This window comes from Calliphora vicina, chromosome 5 (genome assembly GCF_958450345.1).
Source record: "Calliphora vicina chromosome 5, idCalVici1.1, whole genome shotgun sequence".
In the NCBI taxonomy this organism is placed as follows: Eukaryota; Metazoa; Arthropoda; class Insecta; order Diptera; family Calliphoridae; genus Calliphora; species Calliphora vicina.
Window position 1 is genome coordinate 80,622,493 of NC_088784.1, and position 26,305 is coordinate 80,648,797.

The 26,305-nt window shown below is 26.4% G+C and overlaps 2 protein-coding genes across 2 annotated transcripts in view; one reads left to right on the plus strand and one right to left on the minus strand.

Moving 5' to 3' along the window:
* The window catches only part of LOC135960210 (uncharacterized), a 27,681-nt gene extending 3,206 nt beyond the window's left edge, over window positions 1–24,475 (minus strand). Inside the window, exon 1 of the mRNA XM_065511446.1 lies at window positions 23,121–24,475. Within this exon, the coding sequence (XP_065367518.1) occupies window positions 23,121–24,151 (1,031 nt within the window). The 5' untranslated portion in view covers window positions 24,152–24,475. The remainder of the gene's footprint in view (window positions 1–23,120) is intronic.
* Window positions 1–26,305, plus strand: part of RpL29 (ribosomal protein L29) — a 242,714-nt gene that overhangs the window by 86,886 nt on the left and 129,523 nt on the right. The gene's annotated exons all lie outside the window — the stretch shown is intronic.

Sequence of the window (26,305 nt, forward strand, 5' to 3'; positions counted from 1 at the left end):
ATACTTTGAATAAATTTATGTTGTACAAATGTTTAAAAATTAAAGCTAAAAATTTAAAAAAAAATTTTTAAGACAACTTTTTATTTTTGCTTTAATATTTAATACAATTTAGCGACAAATTGAATTGATTACTTTATTTACCTAATGTAAAAAATATCAATTGATTTATTTACATACAAATTGAATTGTTGACTTTATTTATATAATGTAAAAAATAAAAATTGTTAATTTTTGTTAAGTTTTATAAAACATTTTATGTTAATTCAAGTAAATGAATTAACAATTATTTACCTAATTGACATTATGTCAACTATTAAAAATTGTATTTTATAACAAAATTATATCAAAACTTGTCTTTACCCTATTTACACAATGTAAACAATTGTAAACAAAATATAAATCACACATTGTTTCAGCTTCTTTTGTGTTTATTTCATTGTTTACATAAATTGTTTTAATTTTAATGATTTTTTTGTACTATTTACTTAAAAAATCAATTCTTTACATTATTTACGCCATGTAAATAATATAATTTTTTTTAATTGTTAATGGAAATTAAAACTTTATCTATTTGAGCAAATGTAGACTAATAATATTGAGCTGCTTCTCAAATATATTTAAAATTTGTAAGGTGCTTTACTGTTTTTACTTTATTTTTGCTTCACTTTACACAATGTTCATTTGCAATATGTATGACATTGTTTACAAAATGTAAACAATTAAATAGTTTAATTTGTTAAAGCTTTATACAACATTTAATGATTCTGTTGAGTTATTTACTTAAAAACTCAATTCTTTACAATATTTACACCATGTAAATAATACAAAATTTAGTCATATTTAGTGTAAACAAGTTTTTTTACCTATTTTTACCAAATGTAAAGAATTAATATTTGGCTAATTCATAAATAAATTTGAAATTTTTAAGTTGTTTTATTGTTTTAAATTTATTTTTGCTTTATTTTATACAATAAATTGATTTATATACCATTAATCCTAAATATTTATATATTATTCACAGAATTAATTTTGTTCAATTTAGCTACCTACTGTCAAAATCACATGCTGCGTTTTAAATGTCAAAAACTCATATCAAAATCTGTTTAGTTTCTGTATATAGTTTTCACATTGACTTGTTAGAACTCGAAAGGAAGAGAAAATTAAATCCTTAGCAGGTAGACAAGCCCTACACATGCACGATAAGTGCTGCAATCATGGCAGTATTTTCAAGACAATAGATTAAGGATACGTTACTAAATGCATGTTTTTTTTAAAAAAAAAACTCTACAGGATACTTGCTCAACATTCTCAGGACGGTATAATGGAAACTAAAGAATGTTAGTTTGAACTCTTATAAGAAAGAAAAGTGCCTGCTGCAGTTGTTGGAACAGTGACATGCAGCACCTGCTTTTTTGGTTTATGGTTTTTCTTTCAATATTTTTGTGTTAAAATTTAAAAGAATCTAATGCGTTTTATTTCATTGTGTTTTTTTTAAATTTTTTTGTTATTTGAGTCAATGGCTGGATGCAAGTATGACTGGCTATATGTTGCAGGGATGATCTTTTGTTTAGTAATTTATCATAAAACAAATCAAGCAGATGTTATAGATTTTGTCTGTATTTCTATTGCTTTTTTTAAGCATTTCTAAGATTTTAGAATGGAATTTAGGAAACAAAAGAAAAAAATGCAATTTTTTATGGTTTCGTTATGCTTTTCAATTTTGTGGGAGCAAGAATAAAAGAAAATTGATGTGTGTTTGGAGATTTGATAAGAAAAATTTAAGAGGAGATTTTAAACAAATGAGAAAAACAGGTACAGTTTTCTTTGGTTATAAATCTTTTTTAATGGTCAATTGAAAAAAGGATTTACAAATTTTAATTGTTTGGAAAATGCAACAGCTGTTTATTTTTATTTTCTGTGGAAAGATTATTTAAAAAAAATCTTTAGAATTTGTTTTAATATGCTAATAGTGTTGAGGTGTTCTTTTAACATAAATAATAAACGAATTTCCAACAATACTCTCCAATTTTTCTTAAATTAAGGCAGCAGTTAAAGGCTTTTTAAACAATAATTGTTTTTGAACAATTGTAGATTATTCTACGTAGCTTACAACAAAGATATTATAATTCGGCCCCATTTGTGATCAAGCAAAATTGGTAGTAATTTACTTATATGAGAACAAATTCTCCAATTTTTTTTTGGTAAATTAAGGCAGCTGTTAAAGGCTTACTTTAAACAATTAAAAATATAAAATCTTTTTAAACTATTACATATCTTACAACAAAAATATAACAATCCGGCCCCATTTGTCGCATTCGTGATCAAGCTAAATTGGTTGTAAGAAAACTATAAAACCTTTTTAAACTATTACATATCTAAATTTATAACAATCCGGCCCCATTTGTCGCATTCATGATCAAGCATTATTGGTTTTAATTTTCTTATTTGAGTCACAAATGTGTTGCTATATCGTTCTAGGAAAATTCTCTTTAAATTTTAACAATTTAACATTCATTTCATTTTTGTCTTCATCATAAAACAAACAAATAAACAAATAAGAAAAAACTTAGACGTTTAAACAATTTAAAATTTTAATTGCTTTAGTTTTTTGTTCAGTTTATTACCAACATTTAAAATGCTATTCATCACTCTAATAAACAGAATTCTCCTAAAATGATAAATTTTATTGAAAAAAGGAAATTTATATTAGAAATATTAAATATTTTTTTTGTTTAATTTCAATTTCTTTAAAAAGTCATAAGTGTTTTTGTTTTTTTATTTTTATATTCCATCAAATTTATTAGATTTTATTTATTTTTTTCTAACTTTCCTAACAAATTATATGCCATTAACAAAAACACAATGCCCTCAGCTGTATTTCTTATTTCTTTACATCTATTTTCTAAAGCCATTAAAAAATATTTTCCAATAAATATTTTTCACACTTTGGCTTTCTTTTTCTTGTTTTTCTTTTTTGTTTTAAATGTCCCTGGGCTACTTGGTAAAATTTTACAAATTTATTTGTATTTTTTAATGATTTATATTAAACAAAAACAAATGTATTTTTATAGGAGTTATTAATTTTATCGCTGTGTTAATAAAGACTTTAATTTATGATTGAAAAAAAAAACAAATTTTTTATTAAGACTATAATGGTCTAGGGGGAAATAGTATTAAATAGATTTTAAAAGAAATCTATATGAAAAATTACTTGAAAATCTTAAATTACAAGGTGTTTATTTATTTATGATAATTAGTTAAAATACATAAAAATATTAAAAATTTAGAAAAGCGAAATAAAAGAATTTTATGTTATTAGGAAAGTTATAATTGAGGAAATAATAATATTTTTTGTGGAATTAATAATAAACAGAAAGTTAGCTAAACATTTTTCTAAACAATCAATAAATTTTACATTTGCCTTAACTTTGAAAATAGCTTAAGTACTGAATACAAAACTTTAACATAGAAGCTTATTTATAACTGCTTAAATATATTAATTCAATGTAAACAAATAAGTAATGTAATGCTAAAATTAGATCTGCTTTAAAATCTCTTTTACATTTACATAAATTATAGATTTGCATCCATCAAGGACAATTAAAAATAATGTTACTTAAGTTATTTTTGAGGTCATGGCTCGTAATTATTGCAAAACCTTAGATTTCTATGTATTTTACATATCGTTTTATGTATTATTTACCTCAATTTAATGATTTATTACATAGTTTACACAATGTAAAGAACTACATTTGTTGTTAAAAAAATAATAAGAAATTTTGGTTTTCATTTTATAAAAGAATCGAGTTATAAATCTTTTCCCAATATTCTTCATAAAAATTTGAAACGATATAAATCATTTCGTTTTATAAAATGAGAGTATTTGTCTCGCTCAATATGTAGAGAAATGGATGCATGAATTGCTGAAAAATTCTTGAAAATTATTTCTTTATAAACTGCAAGATAAACAGATAATGTTTACGGTTTCACGCTGTGTAGATCAAACGAGTGCTAAAGATGACTCTAGAGTGTCATAAAATTGAATATATTTTGCTATATGTCTATAGTAGTTACGTCCAGTTTATATGAACAATGTGCGAGCTTTTACAAAAGAGCTTTTGTGCTTTCACACCGACAAGAGTACACAGGTCTTTGCAGTCTCAGTTTAGCATCAATTGTAGGACTATTTGTAGGCCCAGTTTAGCTGCAATCGGAGGTCTTTATATAGTCCCAGTATAGCTTCAGTTGCAGGTCTTTGTTGTTTCAGTTTAGCTTCAATTGTGGGACTTTATATAGCATAAAAGTGGCTATGCTTCAATATCAAGTATTTATGATGTCCCAGTTTAGCTTCAATTCGAGGTCTTTATATAGTCCCAGTTTAGCTTCAGTCACAGGTCTTTGTTGTTTCAGTTTAGCATCAATCATGGAACTTTAAACAGCCCCAGTTATGCTTCAGTTTAGCTTCAATCTGAGATATTCTAGTCCCAGTTTAGCTTCAAGTCGATGTCTTTATATAGCTTCAGTCGCTGGTCTTTGTTGTTTCAGTTAAGCATCAATCATGGGACTATAAATAGCCCCCGTTATGCTTCAGTTTAGCTTCAATACGAGGTAATTATATAGTCCCAGTTGAGCTTCAATTGCAGGTCTTTATTAAGTCCTAGTCTAAGTTTATTTTCAATCGGTGATCTTTATGTAGTCCCAGTTTATCGTCAATCCTAGATCTTTATGTACAGTTTAGCTTTATTCGTAAGACTTTATGTAGTAGCAGTTTGGTTTCAATAGGAGATCTTTATATAGTTTCAATTTAGCTTCAATTCCAGGTCTTTATTATGTCCCAGTTTAGCTACAATCATGGAACTTTATATAGCTCTAGTTTTGCTTCAATATCAAATATTTATGCATTCCCAGTTTAGCTTTAATCATAGGTAGTGATGCCAAACTGAGAATCCCGGATTTTGGGAATCCCGAAATCCGGTATTTTCAAAAATCAGCATCTCTAATCGTAGTCTAAGTTTAGTTATTTATGCAGTCAGAGTTCATAGTCAATCATTGATCTTTATGTAGCTCCACTATAGCTTCAATCGATTTATATAGTCCCAGTTTATTGTCAATCCCAAGTCTTTATATCAGTTACGTCCAAGCACGCATCTAATACTGATCGTTGTTAGTTTGCAAAATAATTAGAGCATTGAAGATCTACTACTGATCGTTGATTGATTAAACAGCAAGCATTGTTGTCTGATTACATGTTGTACTCTTGTCGGTGTGAAAGCACAAAAGCTCTTTTGTAAAAGCTTGCATATGAGCAGGGCTTAACTGCTTTAAATGGTCCCAGTTTATCTTCAATCCCCGGTCCTACTTTAGCTTTTTTGTTAACCAATTTTCAAATAAAATTTAATTTAGCATTATTCCCATTCAATTATATTTTAAAAGTTTGCTGTACTTAATTACATTTTAGCTTAAACACTTTCTATTACAAAGAGTAAATTTAAAAAACCCGAATTTCCTTTTTATTTTTTTTTACTTTGGAAAATAAAATTTTATCTCCTAATGAGTTTCAACATCTCTGCTTACACAATAAGAGTTCTTTATGTTGTGTTTTATTTAATTTTTTTTACGAAATTTTTATTTTCAAATTTAATTGCCCAATTAACCGAACTGTTGAAATTCAAAACAAAATTTTGAGATTAAAACTCAATTGCTGTTTTTATAGCCTTTTAATCTTCCTTATTTTTTTTGTTGGTCTTAGTATCAAATACAAAGAAAAAGTTTGACATAAAAGTTAAAAGCTTTTAAAGTTAAATGCAAATGCTTGCTTAGACCTACAAGCTAATGCTCAATGTCTATCATCTATCTCTAAAGAGGTTAGATTAGTCAATAACTTTAAAATAAATTTCTAAACTAAATTCTATAAAAACAAAACAAAATTTGAGTAGGTTGCATTTGTAAATCAATTAGTTAGTGAAACGTTTGAAAATTTACACAAAACAAAAATAGTGTGGAGCAATAAAAATTTGAAAAAAAAAACAAGAACAACATATCATCATTATTCTAAAGATGTTAGTTCATCATGATAATGATGATCCAGTCAGTCAGAGAGTGTGTGTATGTTTCAAATCAGATCAATCCCTAAAGAAATGCAGCTGCACTTAAATAAATTAACGACCTTAACACATTTTTTTGATGTTTCTTGAAATGTTGGTTGTGGGGTGTTGCTGTTGTTGTTTTTATTTTAATTTGAATTTTTGATAATTTTTCGAAAAAAAAAAATATTTCAGGAAAACTGTAAATTTTCGATTTGTCAGTTGTTAAAATAAAAATTGTCTGTTTTTATTAAGCACATAATAAATTTGATTTGAAATTTTTTTTGGTTTGTTATTTGTGATGTCTAGTTTTTCGTTTTTTTTATATTTTGTGTAGTAATAAAAATAAGTTTTGACACGCGTGATATTTTCAATGAATCTGTTGTTATTCATTCCCTTTGGCTATTATTCGTCTGCCTTTTTCAAACATAAATAATTTTTATTTTTAATGTTTTTTTTAGTTTAAAGCTTCTGCAGTTTGTTGTTAACTACAATATATGAATGTGTAAAGGTATAAAACACGATTTTCATGTAAAATTGAATTATGTTTTTCAGTATCGAAATCAATTTTTAGCAGAACATCATCATTGCAATATTAAGGATGGTCACAGTTTGTTAAGAATAATACTTTAAGGCATGTACAACTAAATTCAAGAACAAGCATTTTATAACTTAAAGCTTTAGAACATTTAAGTCCAAGCTAGCATTTAAGTTTGTGTTAAACAGCTTTGAAAGCTCTTTTTTCAAAATACATAGCGTATCGTTGTTTGTTTGCAAAATAAATAGCAAGCATTGTTGTCTGATTGCTTGTTGTACTCTTGTCGGTGTGAAAGCACAAAAGCTCTTTTGTAAAAGCTCGCACATTATGCATATGAGCTGGATGTAACTGCTTTAGAGCAAGTAAAACTAAATTGCCTGTAAAGCTTTATAATTATAAGAGCAGAAATGCTTTAAGCTTTATATATATTAAGATATCTCACAATATAACATCACAATTTGTACCTTAATATGTTTAATTCATGGAAAATATATAAAAACTTATAATTTGAACTCTTTAAATATGAAATTTTGATACTTGCTTTGAAACTCCCATCATCTAGCAAACTGTGAACAGCTTTATAAAACTTATGGAAAAGCCTTTATTCAAAAAAATAAAAATCACGCATTTTTTTTTTTATTTTCTTTCCCCATTGAAACCTTATCTCCCATATTTTGTGTAGAATGAGGAAAATGTGCAACAATTTAACACACAAAATCTTACTGGTTGTGCACATTAACGCTTCCAGCTAATTTATGAGCTGCTGCGTCTCATTGTGACGCAAAATGCACTCCGTAGAACGAAAATAAAACGCTGGTATCGTTTTATATTTCAACAAAACTTGAAAAAGATTTCATCTTCTATAAATAATGAAAGTGAGTATGTGTGAGTGATTGAATAAGTGTAACAGTATGTGAGTTTTCAAATTTTTACGAGCAGTATGTGCAACATTTGTATGCATCTAATGCATGTTGCATTTGAAAACCATAAAAATTTTGTTATATGTTACAAGGTTTCTTTGCTGCTGTCGGTTTCTAAAGAAATTCTTTGGAAACATTTCTTAAACAGAGAGTTGTTTTTAATATTATTTGGGGTTTTATATTGTTTTTGAAAAGTTAGAAAAGTAACTAATTGAAAATCAATGCGGGTATTCATTTGAAACGATAGTTGTGTGAAAGTAATAAAAGGAGAATAAATTTAAACGACATTTGAACTGTAAATGAAGTTATAGTTTCAAAATCAATTTAAAGTATACAACGTATGTGACCAATATTGAGTTTTATTAATCTTATACATATAATTTTTAACAGAAAACTAAAAGTTTTAACAAATATTTAAGGGCCATATAATGAAAAAACAATTAAAGCATAAAAACAATTATAATAGAACAAAAAACATTTCTTAATTATTAGAAAATGCCACAATTCAATATATTTAGTTTAATAAAGCTTTGAAAAACATAAAAGCTCTTAGTTAAAGCTTTTACACTCAACTACATGCTAGTTTCTCATGTTGTAAAACGAAAAGCTTTAAATCTAAGATTTTTTATGGAAAATACTGGAAAAAGATTTGTTAAAGTCTTATTAATCTTATATATTTAATTTTTAACTGAAAACCAAAAGTTTTAATAAATATTTTAGGGTCACATAACGAATAAAAAATTAAAGCAAAAAAACAATTTTAATTGAACAAAAAACTTTTCTTAATTATTAGAAAATGAGATAATTCTAAATATTTAAGTTAATAAAGCTTTAAAAATATAAAAGCTCTTATTTTAAGCTTTTACACTCAACTAGCAAAAAAAGCTCCTCATATTATAAAACGAAAATACTGGAAAAAGGTTTTTTTTAGAGTCTTATTAATCTTATACATGCAATTTTTAACTGAAAACCAAAAGTTTGAATAAATATTTTAGGGCCACTAATGAATAAACAATTAAAGCATAAAAAGAATTATAATTGAACAAAAAACTTTTCTTAATTATTAGAAAATGACAGAATTCAATATATTTAGTTTAATAAAGCTTTGGAAAATATAAATGCTTTTAGTTTAAGCTTCTAAACTTAACTAACAAAAAAGCTCCTCATGTTATTAAGCGAAAAGCTTTAAATCTCAAAATAGAATTTATGGAAAATACTGGAAAAAGGTTTTTTTTAACATATAAAATATTAATATTCTTTTCAAACGTTTGTCGTTTCGTTTCATTATATGTGGCCCTAAATTCAACAAGTGCTTTTTAAAATAAACATTAAAAACCATTAAAACACCTGCATAATGTTTATTTCTGTCTTGCTTAGAAAATGTCTTTAACAATCGTAATCAATAGTATTTAAATTTAAATTTAATTCTAAATAACCGTTATTACCAGTTAGAATCTATTTTAACTTACACACCTTATGGCCTATAAAAGTTTCTAATGTTTCCTGCTGAACTTTAAATGACAAATTAAGCTTAATTACAATTCCAAGTGGCTTTTTTGTTTAAGTTTATTTTTTATTTTTTTCTTACGAATTATTTAACAATATTTCAAACAGCTGGATATTATTGTAACCAAATGTGGCCACAATTAAACAAAATCATTAACAGTTAATAAAGCCTAAATCGATAAATGTTATTAAAAGAAAAAGAAAAAAAAATACAAAAAAGAAGCAAAACATCAAACAGTGTCTATTAAGCACGTATTGTTTTATTTTTGAATTTAAATAAACAACTAGACATAGAATTACATTTGTTTAAACAAAAAAAAAAACAAAAAAACTTCTCAACACTTCAATATTTAAGTTCTTTTTTTTGGTTAAATAACAGAAACAATTTTGTCTGTTTAAGACACCCATGGACAGGAAATGGCGGTATTTATTTAAAAGACTTTGAAATGTAATTAAATCGTATTAATTTTGAGAATTCCATTAAATTCGTATACAAGTGCTATTTAAGAATTATTTTGGGGGTAAAATAAGTTTTCAGGGATATTGAAATTTTAGATTTTCGAATGCACAAAAATTTGATTCAAACTAACTTTTTGGGGTTGTATTTGTAGTCTATTGGGGACAAGTTCCCATAGGATTGTTTAGTGACCCGTCAGAGAATCTACTAAATAGCACAAGGCCAATAACAAATATTATAACTAATTCCCATTCAAGAATTTTTTAAAGATTTTTAATATTGAAATTTTTTAGAAATATTAAAAAAACCTTGTTTCCGAAGAAGTAGTTTTAGAAATTTAAAATTGAATTTCAGAATAATCCAAATATATTTTAGAAGTTTCCATTTTAAAATTTTCTAATTGTATTTTAGAAATTCCCCTTTGTATTTCTGTTAGAAATGGAAAATTCTGAAATTCGATTCAAAAATTCAGAAATATAATTCGAAATGTCGGAATACCAATTTAGTGGTAAGAGGAGGATATTTAAGTTTGTCATTCCATTTGTAATTTCTACATTTTCCATTAGCGACCCCATAAAGCATATACATATTTTTACGTTTTTACCTTTTAAAAACGGTAGTTTATTTCCTTTAATAAACCTAATTATTTTGATTGCTAATAAAAGCAATTTAATAGTTTAAAATTGTAACAACTCTTTATATATTCAAATTGACACAACAACAGTTTAAATAGTCACAGGATATACACACACTTAATTTAAACACTAGAAGTTTCATGAATTATCTAACGGACAAAACTACAATGTTTCAGGAGCTTTCAGCTGTCCATGATTGGACGTAACTGAATTAATGTTGTTTTTAGTTGAGAAGAGATTTAATTTTTATTGGATTTTTTTTGTAAAACGTTAAAAATCCGATATTCTATGCTGCCTTTGAGTTCATACTGAGTTAAGTGCAAAAAAGCTTTTTAAAGTCTGATTGACCAAAAGCAATCACAAATAGATTTAACTTTACTTCACATCTGAGAAGCTTTTCTGAATCATCTGAATCAAATGAGATGGTGTAAATGTAGCTATGGACTGATTTCATTATTTGAAATTTTGAAAATGTGATTCACCACGAATTACTTACTTTTAGCTAGGGAAAGGTCAATTGTTCTGGAAATTATAACAACCTGCATTTCATTGTTAAACTTTTTCTGATAAAAACCCTAACTGTATCAAAATATAACCAAAAAGCTTTTTATTTATTCAAAATATAAAGATTCTTTAATTTTTACTTAAGGAAATGACCATTTTATAATACTAGTATTTATCTTTTTTAAAGAATTCTAAACAAAACTTAAAATTTATTCTTAAAAATACAACTAAATCCTAAATTAAAAACTCATAACTCAGCTTAAAGCTTTTTAATAGCTTTCATATTTAGAAAAAGCATAAAAAAGCATCATAAAAGTTTTCCTTCTTTATAATCTACTTAAAGACTTATTAGTTTTTAAGCTGCTGTTAATGGCATTTCCAAAATATTTCTTTATTTAAAAGAAAATGTTATGGTGAATTTAACACTATCATTTTTATGATAAACCAAAAAAACACACTACTGGTCTTTGTTAAGAATATCAAAAGAGTTTTTAAATCTCTTTTCATTCCAATTTGTTTTATTATTTCATTCAAATTAATAGTAAAACATTCATTTATCATTTGGAAAAGCAGTATTCATGTGATATATGATATTTTCTATTGTTCTTTTTAGAAAAATAGTTTTCTTTTTTGTAACAATGATGATGAGTATGGCCGAGAAATTGATGATGATGGGTGTCAATGTACAGATATTTGAATCATTTTTTGTTTTTATCTGGAGAATATAATAAAAAGCATCAAATATTGTGATATATTACAATCATTTGTTTAAATGGTAACAATAAGGTCAACTAGATGTTAAATAAATATCAAAAAAAAACATATGGTTTGGTTTTGAAAAAGCCAGCAGGGGAAATATAAATTATAAAAAAAAACAGAGAACATTTAGATTAGAATAAAGCCTGCAGCTTGAACGGTCTTTAAAACTTTTACAACGACTGCATAATAGCGAACTATTTCGAATTAAATACAAGTTTTAGATAAAAAACACATCCCCATATGTTTTTTCTTCAAGAAAATTGATTAAGCTTCAAAGCTTTACAATTATAAGGCTAAAAGTTTGCCTAACTTTTTATTCAAGCATGACTAATGATGCAGAATTTGTTATAAATTTAATATTTCAAGCAACATAAAAACAAAATTCTGTTATTAAATTGAATAATAGTTTGTAATTTTACTTTATATAAATCTAGCTTACAAAATTGTTAAGCTTAAAGCTTTATATTATTAAAAGCTAAAATGTTTCCAAATATTTGTATAAATATCTAACAATTGCTGTAAAATATCTACTAAATTATTATTTAATACAAACTTAAAATTTTGTAAATATCTTTAAGCTCAAAAGGTGAAAGAAAATAGATAAGACATTCAATATAATTGTATTTGCCTGAAAGCGTTCAATAATCTTTAAATAATTACAATAAGTACCTTCTCTAGCATACCTAAGAATATTTCCTTTTATCTATTTAAAGTCATTCATAGTCAAAGGAAACGTGATAACAGCTTAAAATTTCTTTTTTTTCGATTTTCCATTTTATGAATTTTTAAATCTCTCATGATATACCTACAGCAAAATATATAAATAAGTAGTCGTACGAGTATTTTTAGCTATTGTTTTCTTATAGGTTTCTTTTAGTAAATCAGCTTAAATATATCAAATTACAATACATTACATTAACCACAAAATTCACACTCATCCTAAAAAGTTGCCAACATAGTAAAGCCTCATAAACAACTGACTTTATGTATATAGAAAAAGCACCCCTTTTGTAGCCATTTGTTTTTCTACTATGACATCTGTTAGACTTTTTCTCTATTGCTGGCCCCCACTCCCCAGAAAATTTATTTGGGCAATAGACATAAAATAGAATTTTTTGTTTTTCTAAATCTTTTTATTTGAATTTCTGTTTCTGCGAAAGGGAAACATTTTCAATTTAACCCCATTTACAGATGATTTAAACGTATTTCACATAAAATAATTTGTTTTATTGAAAACGAAATACATAGATTCTTCCTCTTTAAGGGTTGTGATTTTTTGTTGACACCCTTGCACAAACATCATCCATACATACGAGTCAATGTCGGTAACACCATTTAAATTAAATTTTGAAAAAGACAAAATAAATAAAAAAAACGGTGCATAAATAAAGTATAAACAAATAAGGGCTTTATAAATAGATGAGTTTTTTTATTTATTTATTTTCGTAAGAATATAAATTAAAGTTAAATAGGCCAAAGAGCGTTTGAGCACCACTGATTTAAATAATTCAAGGGCTTTGGTTTGGCAGTTTGAGTATAAAGTATGTAACTACTCGTACATATATGTATTTGATTTAATGAACTTGAAAGCAAAAAAAACTTTTCTTAGCAAAGAATTGGTAACGTAATATAAAAAAGCTCAAGCTCCATTAATAAATTAAATTGCATACATCTAAATTTGACTTCCAAGAAGTTACCTAGTAAGTAGTTGTAAAGCTTCGTTATTGTATGAAATCTAGAGACCAAAACTATAATTTCAAAAGCTTCTGTGCTTTTTTTCACATTAGAACAAGATAAATGAACCCTGCAATAAAAAGGAAAGATATATTGAAGACGTATTCTGAAGTCCAATCAGATCATTTCTAACTGATTTTTTTGAACTTAGCTTTGATAAAGTGGGGTATAGTGGTTTAAAGCTTAAATATGGAGCATAGAAAACATAGTTTTTGAACTTTCCCCTAACTACTGCTTGCAACATTCATCAACAAATCCAGTGCTCAAAACTTCTACTTAACATTATTTGTGGGTATGGCAGCATTAACTGTGAAAGCTGCTAAAAGCTCTAGAAATAGAACATTCTCGTTTTATCCATCATATTTATAATTCATGAAACTGCTGGAAGATGACACTATGTATATAAATAGTGACAGATGGTTGCAGTTACTGAATGAATTCCAGTGAATTATTTATATAAAATCACAGAGTGACTACTTAAACTGTTGTTGTGTAAATTTGAATAAATAAACAGTTGTAAACCACTAAACTGCATTTATTTGCAATTAAAAGATTACGGTTTATTTTAAAAAAAATAAACCACCGTTTTTAAAAGGTAAAAACTTAATAATATATTGAAGTTTTAATTTGTCTCAAAAATTTCGCAAACGTAAGAATTGTAAGCTGTATAAAGCTTTATTTTAAAAGCTTTTAAAACCTATAATTGGCCTCTAATAAGATTTGTTAATATTTCTTTAATATTTTCTTTTAAAAACCTTATATATATTCAATATTATTGTGTAAATTTTACTAAATAAAGAGTTGTTACAATTTGTAAACTATTTTTATTTGCAATTAAAAGTATCCGGTTTATTTAAAGGAAATAAACCATCATTTTTAAAAGGTAAAACCAGAACAATATATTAAAATTTAAGTTTGGCTCAAAAATTTCTCAAAAGGAAGAATTTTAAGCTTTATTTTAAAAGCTTTAAAACCCAAAATTAGCCTCTAATAGGATTTGTTAACATTTCTTTATAATTTTCTTTTAAAAACCTAATGTATATTCAATATTATTTACCATTTTCTAAGTTACTGTCTGCTATTAGTGGTTTTATGTTTGATGAACACAAAAATAAAAAACACAACCTAAAAACCATTTTAAACAAATTCATGTCACATGTTATTAAATTTAGAAGACTGTCTTTCTAACCAAAGAAATTTGTTTAAAGAAAAAACCCTTTTCATTTCACACATGTTTAAAATCTTTCAATACAACATCAAAAAAACTGCCGAAAGTACTTAAGAAATAAAAAACTCATGTTCAAAAAAAAACAGAAACAATAAGAAATTTTAGAATAAAAGAAACCAAAAAAAGAAAACTAAAAATGCCCTTTTCAAAAATCTAACCAAAAAAAATGAAACATGTTAAGTTTGAAAACTGATATTGATGGTCTTTCAATCGTCAAAGATAGAGTGAATGGTTTATTTTTTTTCATAATTTTTGGGGGGAAATGTTAAGGTTTTTAGATGGTGTCAGATAACTTACACAAAAGCTAGGAAGCAAAAAGGTAAAAATTATGAATCTATGAAAAATATTGAAAATAATTGACAAGCTAAATAGATTTTTGGGGTCTATATAACCCAGAAAAATAGTATACAAATTTGTGTTTATTTTCTTATCTAGTTTATTATAATTAACACATTTTTTCTTATTTATATTTATTATTACAAGGTCTAGTAAAAAACAACATCAGTGTATTTTAGTGAGTGACTGAGGGTATAAGTGGTGCCATAAATCAAGTACTTGTTACTTTTATTTTGTTTGCTCCCTCCGTGTTTGTTTATTAGTACCTTTTCATTTTTTTTTTGTTCAGTGTAGTTAAACTAATATTTACTTTAGTTTTAAATAAACATTAAATGAAGCTTCTTGTATTTAATGTTTATATGTATTTATCAATTGAATAGATTTTTTTAACAAAAAAAAATTATTTTTTCTACATTAATGGAAAACTGATAAATAAATTTCTATTTTCTATAAATACTTACTGGCATGAAATTAACAAAACAAAAGTGAGCTACCATCATAGATAAAAACACATAGATCGGAAACTCTACTGTCAAAGACCTAACTCAGTTGTCAAAAGCCTAAGTGGTGAGAATGTATTAGTAAAAAAATTCAGCCAATCATTCCAAAAACTCATTCCCAAAATCTAATTCTTTAGCTTCATTCAAAGACTTTAATTTAAATATAATTCATTGATCGTTGAATTAGTTTTGAATTATGAATTGAAAAACATTTACTTAAGACTATTTCAAATAGATTTAAATTGAAAAAAACTAATGGATTTGATTAAAGAAAACTTTAATGATTCAATAAGGAATTAATTATATAAAGAATTAATTCTATAAAGAATGAATTCAATACGTTTGTAGTACTAAGGATTTAACACAATGAATAGATTCGTGCTGAATTCTTTAATATAATTGTTCACAGAATATCTTTAATTTTATTTTTGTAGTACTAAGGATTTAACACAATGAATAGATTCGTACTGAATTATTTAATAGAATTGTTCACAGAATATCTTTATTTTAATTTTATAAATTTAATTAAGAATCAATTCTTTTAACTTTTGCTCTTAACTAAATTGTTTTCATTTCATTGTTTTCTTCCTTACCACAAACCTCAATTTTGTTCATTTGTTTTTAGTTTTATCTAAAGATATTAAATAATTTTCATTTATTTCCAAACCTCAACCGGAAATAGTTTTATTTCATTTGAAAAAAACCAAGCAAGAATTAAATTACACTCATAGAAAATCAAACGTGTGCTGGTATTTCAATAAATTTATCGAAAATCTATCAATCACGTCTTATAAGGCATTCAATAATAAATTACAAATAATTAATTTTATTTGTTAGAAAGAATGAAAAATGAAAATTGAACACAAGTGTTTTCATAGAAAACTTCACATGAATGACATTGTTATTTCTGAAGCAAACAAAGAAGATTTGACCTGATTTTGAAAACTAAATTTAGTTCCTCATAAGGGGGAATTTTTATATTTATATAGAATTATTAAGTAATTTAAACATATGTTTAAGGGAATTTATCTTAAACAAACAAATCTTATATTTTTCAATAAAAATTCCTAAAATTTTTGTTTTTTTTCACTCTCTTAAAAGTTGAAGTGGGTTTTGGTATGAAAAAGGGTTTAAAGAAAATTTGAAATCTTATATAAAAAATCTTTAGAAATAATAAAAAATGAATGCTTTAATAAAAACAGCTTCCTCTTAAACTCGCATAAAAATATGTCTTAAAATATGTTAGTTATTTTATGTTTAAAGCTACTGTCTTGTTAGATTTTAACATATTTATAATGGTTAAAGGAAAAAGTAATTTCCAGCAATTCGTACAAAATAAAACTTAAACCAGTTTGAATTCCAAATTCTCCTTCGGCGAATCTTAAATGCCTTGCACCTAAAATTGGAATAAAATAGTTTATATAAAACTAGCGGATCCGGCGAACTTCGACTCGCCCCAATTTTAAGCCTTCAGACAAACTTTAGAGTAAAACTCGATTTTCGATTTTTCAAATTTTCCGACTTTTCGGAGGGATTTTCCAAAAATTTTCTTCCGCAAAAACCTTCTCCTTGAAAATACGAACAACTGACAAAAAACTTTACAGAAATCGGCCCAGCCGTTCTCATTTTATGAATTACTATACATTTTTTACACCATTTTTATATATATAGATTTTTTGAGAGTTTGTCTCACATTTTGGTCTATAACTTTTTTTAAACTCAAGCGATTTGGCTAATTTTCAATACCAAACTGGCTAAGTTAGTATTTAATATGTATAGCAAATTTAATTCATGTTGGTTGGGTATTTTGAAAGTTAGCATGTTTTACACTAACACCAACAGACATAGCTAAATTCATAAGAATGCATAATGTATAATTTAAAGGGATTTTGATGAATCTTTCTCAGTGTTTTTAAAGCAAATTCGTAGAACATTCAAACTGTGCAAGTCAAAACTACAAGACCAGTGCAATGCAAAAATATTATTTAGAAAGAATTAAGTTAAACTAAATTTTGGAGGCTCCTTCAATAAAGTCGAATTTTGTGCCAAGCTTTATTTCTTTAATTTGAAAAAAAGTGTCACTGAATACTCCGATTGCTTACCGAAGCTTATTGATTTCAACGTGCGAGGGATTGCTCCGAAGTAGTGATTTTGACAGGGAAGACCCAGGTATTACTCCATGAAGATTTTTGTAAAACTCAACAAGAGCTTGCAAAATCATTGGCAGCTACTGAAGCAGCAAAAACAAAACTTTTGCAAGCAGCAGAATTCATTTAAAAGCTGGGAAATTGGGTACTATACGAATTGAAGATGAGAGACCTAGAAAAACGATTTTGAATGTCAGAAATGCTTGGACGTTAATTTTTGCACCGAATCATTACTAGTGATGAAAATTGGATCAATTACTATAACCCGAAGCGTAAGAGATCGTAAGTAAAATCCGGCCAACTAGCCGAATCGTCACTAAAGCCAAATATCCATGGCGCTAAGACAAAAATTGCCCAGGCCAACCAAAAAAGTTTAAAGGCCCAGAAAGGCTCAACAAAACTTAACAGGGGCTTGCAAAATCATTGGAAGCTACTCAATAAGCAAAAACAAAACTTTTGCAAGCAGCAAGATGTATCCAAAAGCAGGGAAATTGGCTAACATACGAATTGAAGCCGAGAGACCTTGAAACACGATTTTGAATGTCCGAAATTATGCTTGAACGCTATAAAGAATGTAATTTTTGCACCGAATCATTACATGCGATAAAAAATGGATCAATTACCATAATCCGAAGCGTAAGGGATCGTAAGTGAAGCTCGGCCAACCAGCCGAATCGAACCAAAGCCAAATATCCATGGCGCTAAGTTAATTCTCAGTATTTGATGGAAGCAAAAGCTTTAAATGAGCTTTAATAGCTCATTTTACCAAAAACTTTGTTATACGAAAGCTTTGAAATGTTAATTTATACATTCAGTTACTTTTACACCGCTCCAATACATAATAACCCCTATAAATGATGTCTGGAAACAAAAGCTGCTCCATTTCCATGTTGTTGTGTGTGTTTTTTTTTTGTATTTTGAAGATTTCTTAAGTGTTTTAAATACAAAAGCTACGCATTTGAAATACTTTTGTGTTTTTAGTTTCATCCATCCAATTTTTTATTTTTTTTTTCATTTAAATGTTTGTTGCTACCAAAACTACCAATTGTTTTGTTAGTTTGCTGCATGCGTGACATGTTTTTCTTTTATTCTTCTACATCATCCTCAACATCAGCCAATTCAACTAAGTTTTTTTTTTGTTTTCAAGTTTCTTTTTGGAATCTAGATGGATTTTGTGATATTGTAGGCTAGAGGGGATACTCATATCATAAAGACAAACAAAAAAAATACCAAAAAAAAAAATAAAAAACATATCATTGGCATTGTTGTTTGACGCTTTGAATATTTTTGTATTTTTTTGTGTGGCAATAAGTGCTTTTGATGTTGCATGAGTGCCAGGCCGGGCAGTAATATTGCTGCTGCTGCTTGTTACTCGCATTAAAGAGATCTCCACTTAAGAGTTTATTATGGTATTTTGTATATTTCAAATATTATAATGGACATTTTGTTTATTGTTGTAGCTGTAGCTGGCCCCCCAATTGTATACATGGCTACCAATAAGTATCTCTGCAGTATGAGTCTGTGTTGTTATGGAAATCACACAGCTAACACACGCACATCGAAAATAGGGTCTGTCAAAAGTAATAAAAAAGACAGAGGTTTTTTTGGGGGGAAAAAAACAATTTTTTGTAGTAAATTTTGTCAGTCTGTCATTATGATGGAGCATGCCAATTACAATTCTAAATGTGACAGTGTCAAGCATTTTTTTATTAAAACATTTTTAAATTTTAAGGGTTTTTTTACATGGATTTCAAGCTAAACAAAGAGTGATTTAAAGTATATAATTGTTAAAATGAATATTATTCTCAAGAAAATTATAAAAATTTGACATCTCAAAACGTTTAAATCACTTTAAGAGAAATCACATAAAAACTGTTAAAGTTTTAAATCATATTTTTTCCCCAAAATAAAGTCTAATTAAACCTCACTTTGTGAAGAAATCTTTAAAGTTTTATTTAGCCTGTCTATTTTTAATAAAGGAAATAGTCTTTCCATGTGTTTTGGTAACAAATGTAATTAATGTAATTACTTTTTGTTTGTTTGTGTTGCTTTGACTTAAGGTTATTAACTACTTTGAGTGTGGTCTGTTAATAACATTAAAAAAAAGGTCGTAATATTTTGCTGAGTTTAATGTAATAATATTATGATTAAATCTTGTAGTTAACCTAGATTGTTTTTAATCAGGCATAATTTGAAAGGTCATTAAAGCAATTTAATAATTTTGATTCATAATTGTAACAAAATAGTTTGTTAATTTAAAAAGCTTTAAAGCACAAACATTGGCAATTTAAAGTGAAACAAAAAGCTTATACTCAAATAGAGAATATAATATAACTTAAACAATTTAGAAAATGAATAAATTTGCAATTCTTTACCCAAGATAAGGTGGGTAAATAATGTATTTGAAAATGTAAAAAAATTAAAAAATTTCGAAAATTATAAAAAATACCTAATTGTTTACATGATGTAAAAAATGTAAATTTGCTAATTGAAAAATATTAATTGTATAAATCAATGTCAAACAAATAAACAATTCTAAAATGATTGAAATTTCATTATATTTTCAAAATTTTGTTAGAAAACACCAAACAATAATTTCAAATATGACACGTAGAGTAAATTTTGTAAAATGAATGATATTTAAAATGTGAGAAAACCATAAAAGTTATTGAATTATGTATTTAAAAACTTGGAAATTTCATTATATTTTCAAAATTTGTGAGAAAACCAAACATAAAATGTAAATATGTAACAAAATTTTAATTGTTTACATAATGTAAAATGTGTAAAATTGTCGATATTTAATATGTTTCCTTATTTAAATAATTTACTAAGCATCATTTTCAGATTAAAATGTAAAATTTTAAATAATTTTAAAACCGTTTAGTTTTAAGACTACATAGAATTTATTAATATTTAAAGTTCAAATTTATTCTTAATTTTTCATTATTTACTTTTTAGCAAATATGTAAACTATTTTAAAATCCTAAAATTTAAGGAATATATAGAATTTTTATGGTAAAATTTAAAATATATGAATTTTAATTGTTTACCTCATGTAAAATATGTAAAAAAAATCAAAACCATAACATTTAACAGATATAAGAACTTATGAAGGTAAAATTTAAATTATATTGTCGAGTTTGAATTATTTACATTGTGTAAAATTTGTAAAATTAAAGATATTTACAATTATTCCTTATTTGAATAATTTATTTTGGGCTAATTTCAAAAAAATTTTTAAATTTTTATTTGTTTACATCATGTCAAATATGTAAACTCTTTTAAAACCTTTAAATTGTAAGAATTCATGGTATTTGAGTGGTCAAATTTAAAATTAATTGTCATTATTTAATTGTTTACATTATGTAAAATATGTAAAAATATTTTAAAAACGCAAAATTTATGGAACATTATAAATTTTAATAATAGAATTTTGAATATACTGTAAAATTTTAATTGTTTGCCTCATGTAAAATATGTAAACTAATTCAAAATCACAATATTTTAGAGATATATGAACTAATGATGGTTAAATTTAAAATATATTGTCGAATTTTAATTGTTTACATTATGTAAACTGTATAAAATTAACAATTTCTACAGTTATTTCTTATTTGAGTAATTTTCTTTGAGCTGGTTTCAAATAAATTATTAAATTTTAATTGTTTACATCATGTCAAATATGTAAACCCATTTAAAACTTTTAAATTTTAAGAATTCATGGTATTTGAGTGGTGAAACTTCAAATTAATTGCCAATTTTTAATTGTTTACATAATGTCAAATATGTAAACTTTTTGAAAATAATGAAATTTTTCTGAATTTTTGGAATATTTATGTGTAAAATTTAAAATGTATTGTAAAATTTTAATTGTTTACATTATGTAAAATGTGTAAATTATTTTAAAAACGTAAAATTTAAGGAATATAATAAATTTTAATAATAAAATTTTGAATATATTGTAAAATTTTAGTTGTTTACATTATGTAAAATATGTAAATTATTCAAAGATCATAAAATTTAAGAAATATATGGACATTGTATGGTCATATTTTAAAACCTTTAATTGTTTACCTCATGTAAAATATGTAAACTATTTCAAAACCATAATATTTTACAGATATATGAACTTATGATGGTAAAATTTAAAATATATTGTTAAATTTTAATTGTTTACATTGTGTAAAATGTGTAAAATTAAAGATATCTACAATTATTCCTTATTTGAATAATTTACTTTGGGTTAATTTCAAATAAATTGTTTAATTTAAGTTGTTTACATTATGTCAAATATGTAAACCCTCTAAATCGTTTAAATTGTAAGAATTCATGGTATTAGAGTGGTCAAACTTCAAAAAAATTCTAAATTTTTAATTGTTTACATTATGTCAAATATGCAAACTAATTGAAAATAATGAAATTTACTTAATTTATGGAATATTTATGTGTAAAATTTAAAATATATTGTAAAATTTTAGTTATTTACATTAGGTAAAATATGTAAACTAATTCAAAACCATAAAATTTTACAGATATATGAACTTATGAAGGTAAAATTTAAAATATATCATTGAATTTTAATTGTTTACATTATGTAAAATGTGTAAAATAAACGATAATGACCATTATTCCTTATTTAACTAATTTATTTTGGACTAATTTCAAATAAATGGTTTAATTTAAGTTGTTTACATTATGTCAAATATGTAAATTATTCAAACATTTAAATCGTTTACATTTTATGAATACATGTAACTTTTATGGTCAATGTTCAAATTCATTGTCAATTTTTAATTGTTTACATTATGTCAAATATGTAAACTATTTTAAAATAATGAAATTTATTGAATTTATGGTAAAATTTTAATTATTTACATTATGTAAAATATGTAAACTGCTTTAAAATCGTTAAATTTATGGAGTATAATAAATTTTAATACTAAAATTTGAAGTATATTGTAAAATTGTAATTGTTTACATTATGTAAAATATGTAAATTATTCAAATATCATAAATTTTAAGAAATAATTAGACATTATATGGTCATATTTAAAATTTGAAATGTTTACCTCATGTAAAATGTGTAAACTATTTCAAACCCATAATATTTTAAAGATAAATTAACCTATAATGGTCAAATTTAAATTATATTGTTGAATTTTAATTCTTTACATCATGTCAAACATGTAAACTATTTCACATGTTAAAATTGAAGAAATAAATTAAATGTTTATGGTTAAATTATTTGTTTACATTATGTAAAATGAGTAAAATATGAAAAAAATGTCAATGATTTTCTTTAAAAATTATATAATATTAAGGAAATTTTAAATTATTTGCACAATTAATATGTTTACATTGCGTAAACATATTAATTTTGATATTATTTATTATTCAAACTACAGAATTTTTAGAAAATCTTTTAATTTATAAAAACACATTTTGTAAAACTTAATAGTTTCATCATTAAAATCATATGTAAATTAGTTTTTAAAAAATGAGGCATTGTGTAAAGTATGTAAATTAAGAGAAAAGTTTAACTAAACCTAATAATTTACAACATTATTGTATAAAAATTAGTCAAATATTAGTCAAATAAAAATAAATCTGATAAACTTTACATTAAGCAAAGTATATGCAAACAATTAGCTTCATGTCAAAACATAACAATTTTTTTTTTTTTGAAAAAATCGCTCTTCAATAATATTACTTGTTGACTACATTCTTTAAATCTTCTGAAATTTTCAAATAAATTTCTACTACAACTTACCTATGATGTCTATGATGACCGGCCATCGGAGCCATGGTGGTGACCATGGGTCTCTGTTGGAAATATTGAAATTGTTGCATGTATGCAGCAGTATCCGTTGCAACAGGTGCATTTAAAAAGGGCGATGACGCTGCCGCACTTGCAATTTGTCCCAATGCATTGGCAGCGCCTCCACCACTATGATGTTGGTTTGTGGTCATAACATTGCCATATTGATTGGCATGATGATGGGCATCCATAAAAATGGCTGTATAACGTGGAGGATAATGAGTGGGTGATGCACGTTGGCTGGCGGCTGCTGCCAAAGTTGCTGCTGTAGCCGTACATTTGGATTTTGTTTTGTGTTTGCGTTTCGTACGTTTGGTTTGTCGCGAATTGGGGGGTGTTTGTGGTCCGGCCATTTGTGTAGCAACAGTGGGCCCGCCACTGCCACTCACATAACCACCACCACCGCCAACATTGCTGGTGTTAATGGCAACGATACTACCACCATGCAGAGAGGGTGGAAATTGTAGTTCACTGTAAATGCTGGATTCTAAAATGTTGCTTTCGGATGTTGTGCGATTTAAGATAAATTGTTCAAATTCATCTTGTAAAACTGCTGGCTCATCGTGACAATCATTGCTGCCAGCTGAATTTGTTGTGGCCTCTAGCAGGGCAGTACTTTCGATAGGACTTTCTTCGCTATTTGCCTGCGAGATTTCACAGCGACTACGATTGAGACTATTTGAGCTACAGCTAGCACTAATCACTATTTCCGGTATTGTTAGATATGTTGTTGTTGCTGTTGTTGTATTATCCGATAATGTTCCGCTTAATTTAGCAGAGTTGCTTGTAGTCGTTGTTGTATCATTGGAGATGGCACCAAACATAGTGCCATTTTCAAATACTATAGTCGTGGATGTAGTTGGTATGGGGGTGTTTGCATTTATATTTATTAGACTCTTGTGCTGAGGGGAATTATTGTATTCGATAGCATCCATGCTAGAATTTTGTTGATGATGTTTTTGTTTTCTTGGTGTAGTAAACATTTTGATATTTATTAAATTATAACTTTTTTTTTAAATAAAATTTTATTTATATTTTATTAATAACAACTAAAAATTGGTCCCTAACTTTCTTGGTATTTTTTTTTCTTTTTTTATAAACAATTCACTGCATTTTTATAAATTTATTTGTTATTTTTTAAAATTTTGTTTAATTTTTTATAAATTTTCCATATTTTAGAATTTTTGTTTATTTTTGTATTTTGAAACACTTTATTTATTGTAAATTTCGTAATTTATTTTGTTCTTATTAACGAGTATAAATTTTGATTTTCAAAAACGCCCGCTGACGTTGCCGTTTGCTGTGTACCGTTCGGAGTTCCGCCAAAAACTGATTTGTAGTCTTTAAGTAAATTTTTGTTTACTACATGTTTAGTCAGTCAGTCATACAAGCCATCATCACACATATATTTTCCTTTTGTGTTAATTGACTGTATTAAATTTTAAACAACCACCATTTGCCTCATAATAAAACTCTCTCTTATGTTATTTCCTCTTTCGTTTAGTTGTTATCTCTAATTTATTATTGTAACGAGAGAGAAAAGAGTAAATTTATGTTTGGTTTGGTTTTCTCTCTCCCGATATACTCAATTATTAACAGGTTTTGTAACAACTCATCATTACCATGTAACATGGATGCGAGGGAAATGTTTTAAAATTCAAATTGGGCCTTTTTGAAAATACAAACGTATTTGAAGTTTGTGATGTTTATTCATAAAATCTCTTTATTGATAAGAGTGATGATAGCTATTAAAATATTTTAAATCAGCTAAAATTTAAGATAATTTTTTATATAATTAAATACTGATACATAACTACTGTAAACATTTTTAAATTTTAATCTTCGACTAAGATGTTTTCATTAACGTAGACAATATGGTTATGTAATGATAGAAATTTCAAAGACTTTTCCAATGAATTATATAACTTGAAAGAAATTCTGACCAATAATAAGTAAAAATTCCAAAAAACAAAAATACATTTTAACCTTAAATATTTTTTCACCAACATTTTTTGTTCGCCAACAATTTTTTATCAATTTATTTATTTTTTTTTCATGAAAAACAAGGTTTTTCACAAAACTAATTTTTATTTTCTCCAAGATAATTTTTTCACCAATTTACTGCCAACAACACTCCCAAGTTTATCAATAATCTGTTACCTAGCAATTAAATATATGAATCTGTAGTCTAGGGCAGTAGCACATAATGTGATCTACTGTCTCCAACTCCTCTAGATCCCCACACACCCTACTAAAATTGTGTTTGTTATTATCGGATTTACCTATATTGAACAGTGACCGGTTATCACTTCTTCTAGAATTCTTGGACTACACCTATCCAACTCAATTAGTTTTTTGGCTGCCTTTCCATCCAGTTTTGGAAAAATGACCTTGGACACTTGAAAATCCGTCCTACTATTACATGATTGGTTAGAGGACAAATATGAGGTCTTACTCCACGGTCCCTTATACCATGGTCCAGATCTTAGCCATGTCTGGGCAGTTCTTCTGCTACCTCATTTCCCTGTATGTTACAGTGCCCTGGTACCCAACACAATCCGATTGAGTTGTTTACTAATAACTCTTCGAAGCTCCACTAAGCTATAATGTTTTAAATGACATTTGAAAGTCTTAAGTGCCGCCTGATTGTCTACGTAAATTATCACTACAGACCCCTTTGTGATGTGAGCTTTTATCAATTCCGTGGCATTCCAGATCGCGAAAAGAGTCTATATGACCGTTTAATATCGTTGTCGACCATATACAGGAGCCAAAGTCCTGTACCAGACTCCACCTTGGATCCATCAGTGAAAATTGCAACCCCTTCGAACAGTTGATCGGATACAATCCATTCATCCCTATTGGGGAATTTTACTGGGGGTGAAACACCGAAGTTAAAGGTCGCGACCCTATGATCAGAGATTCCCGTGGGAATAATATCCTGGCCGATAAGACCTGTCTCATACAATATCCTGGTGTGACCTACCCGCAATAGCTTCACTAATGAGGACTCAAATAAGTTCCTTGCCTCCACACTCTCAACTTAGTTGTCAATATGTAGTAGATTTAAGATTATACCCAAGGCTACCTATGGGGTGCTGGTAATGGCACCTGTTATACCTAGACGTACATATTTT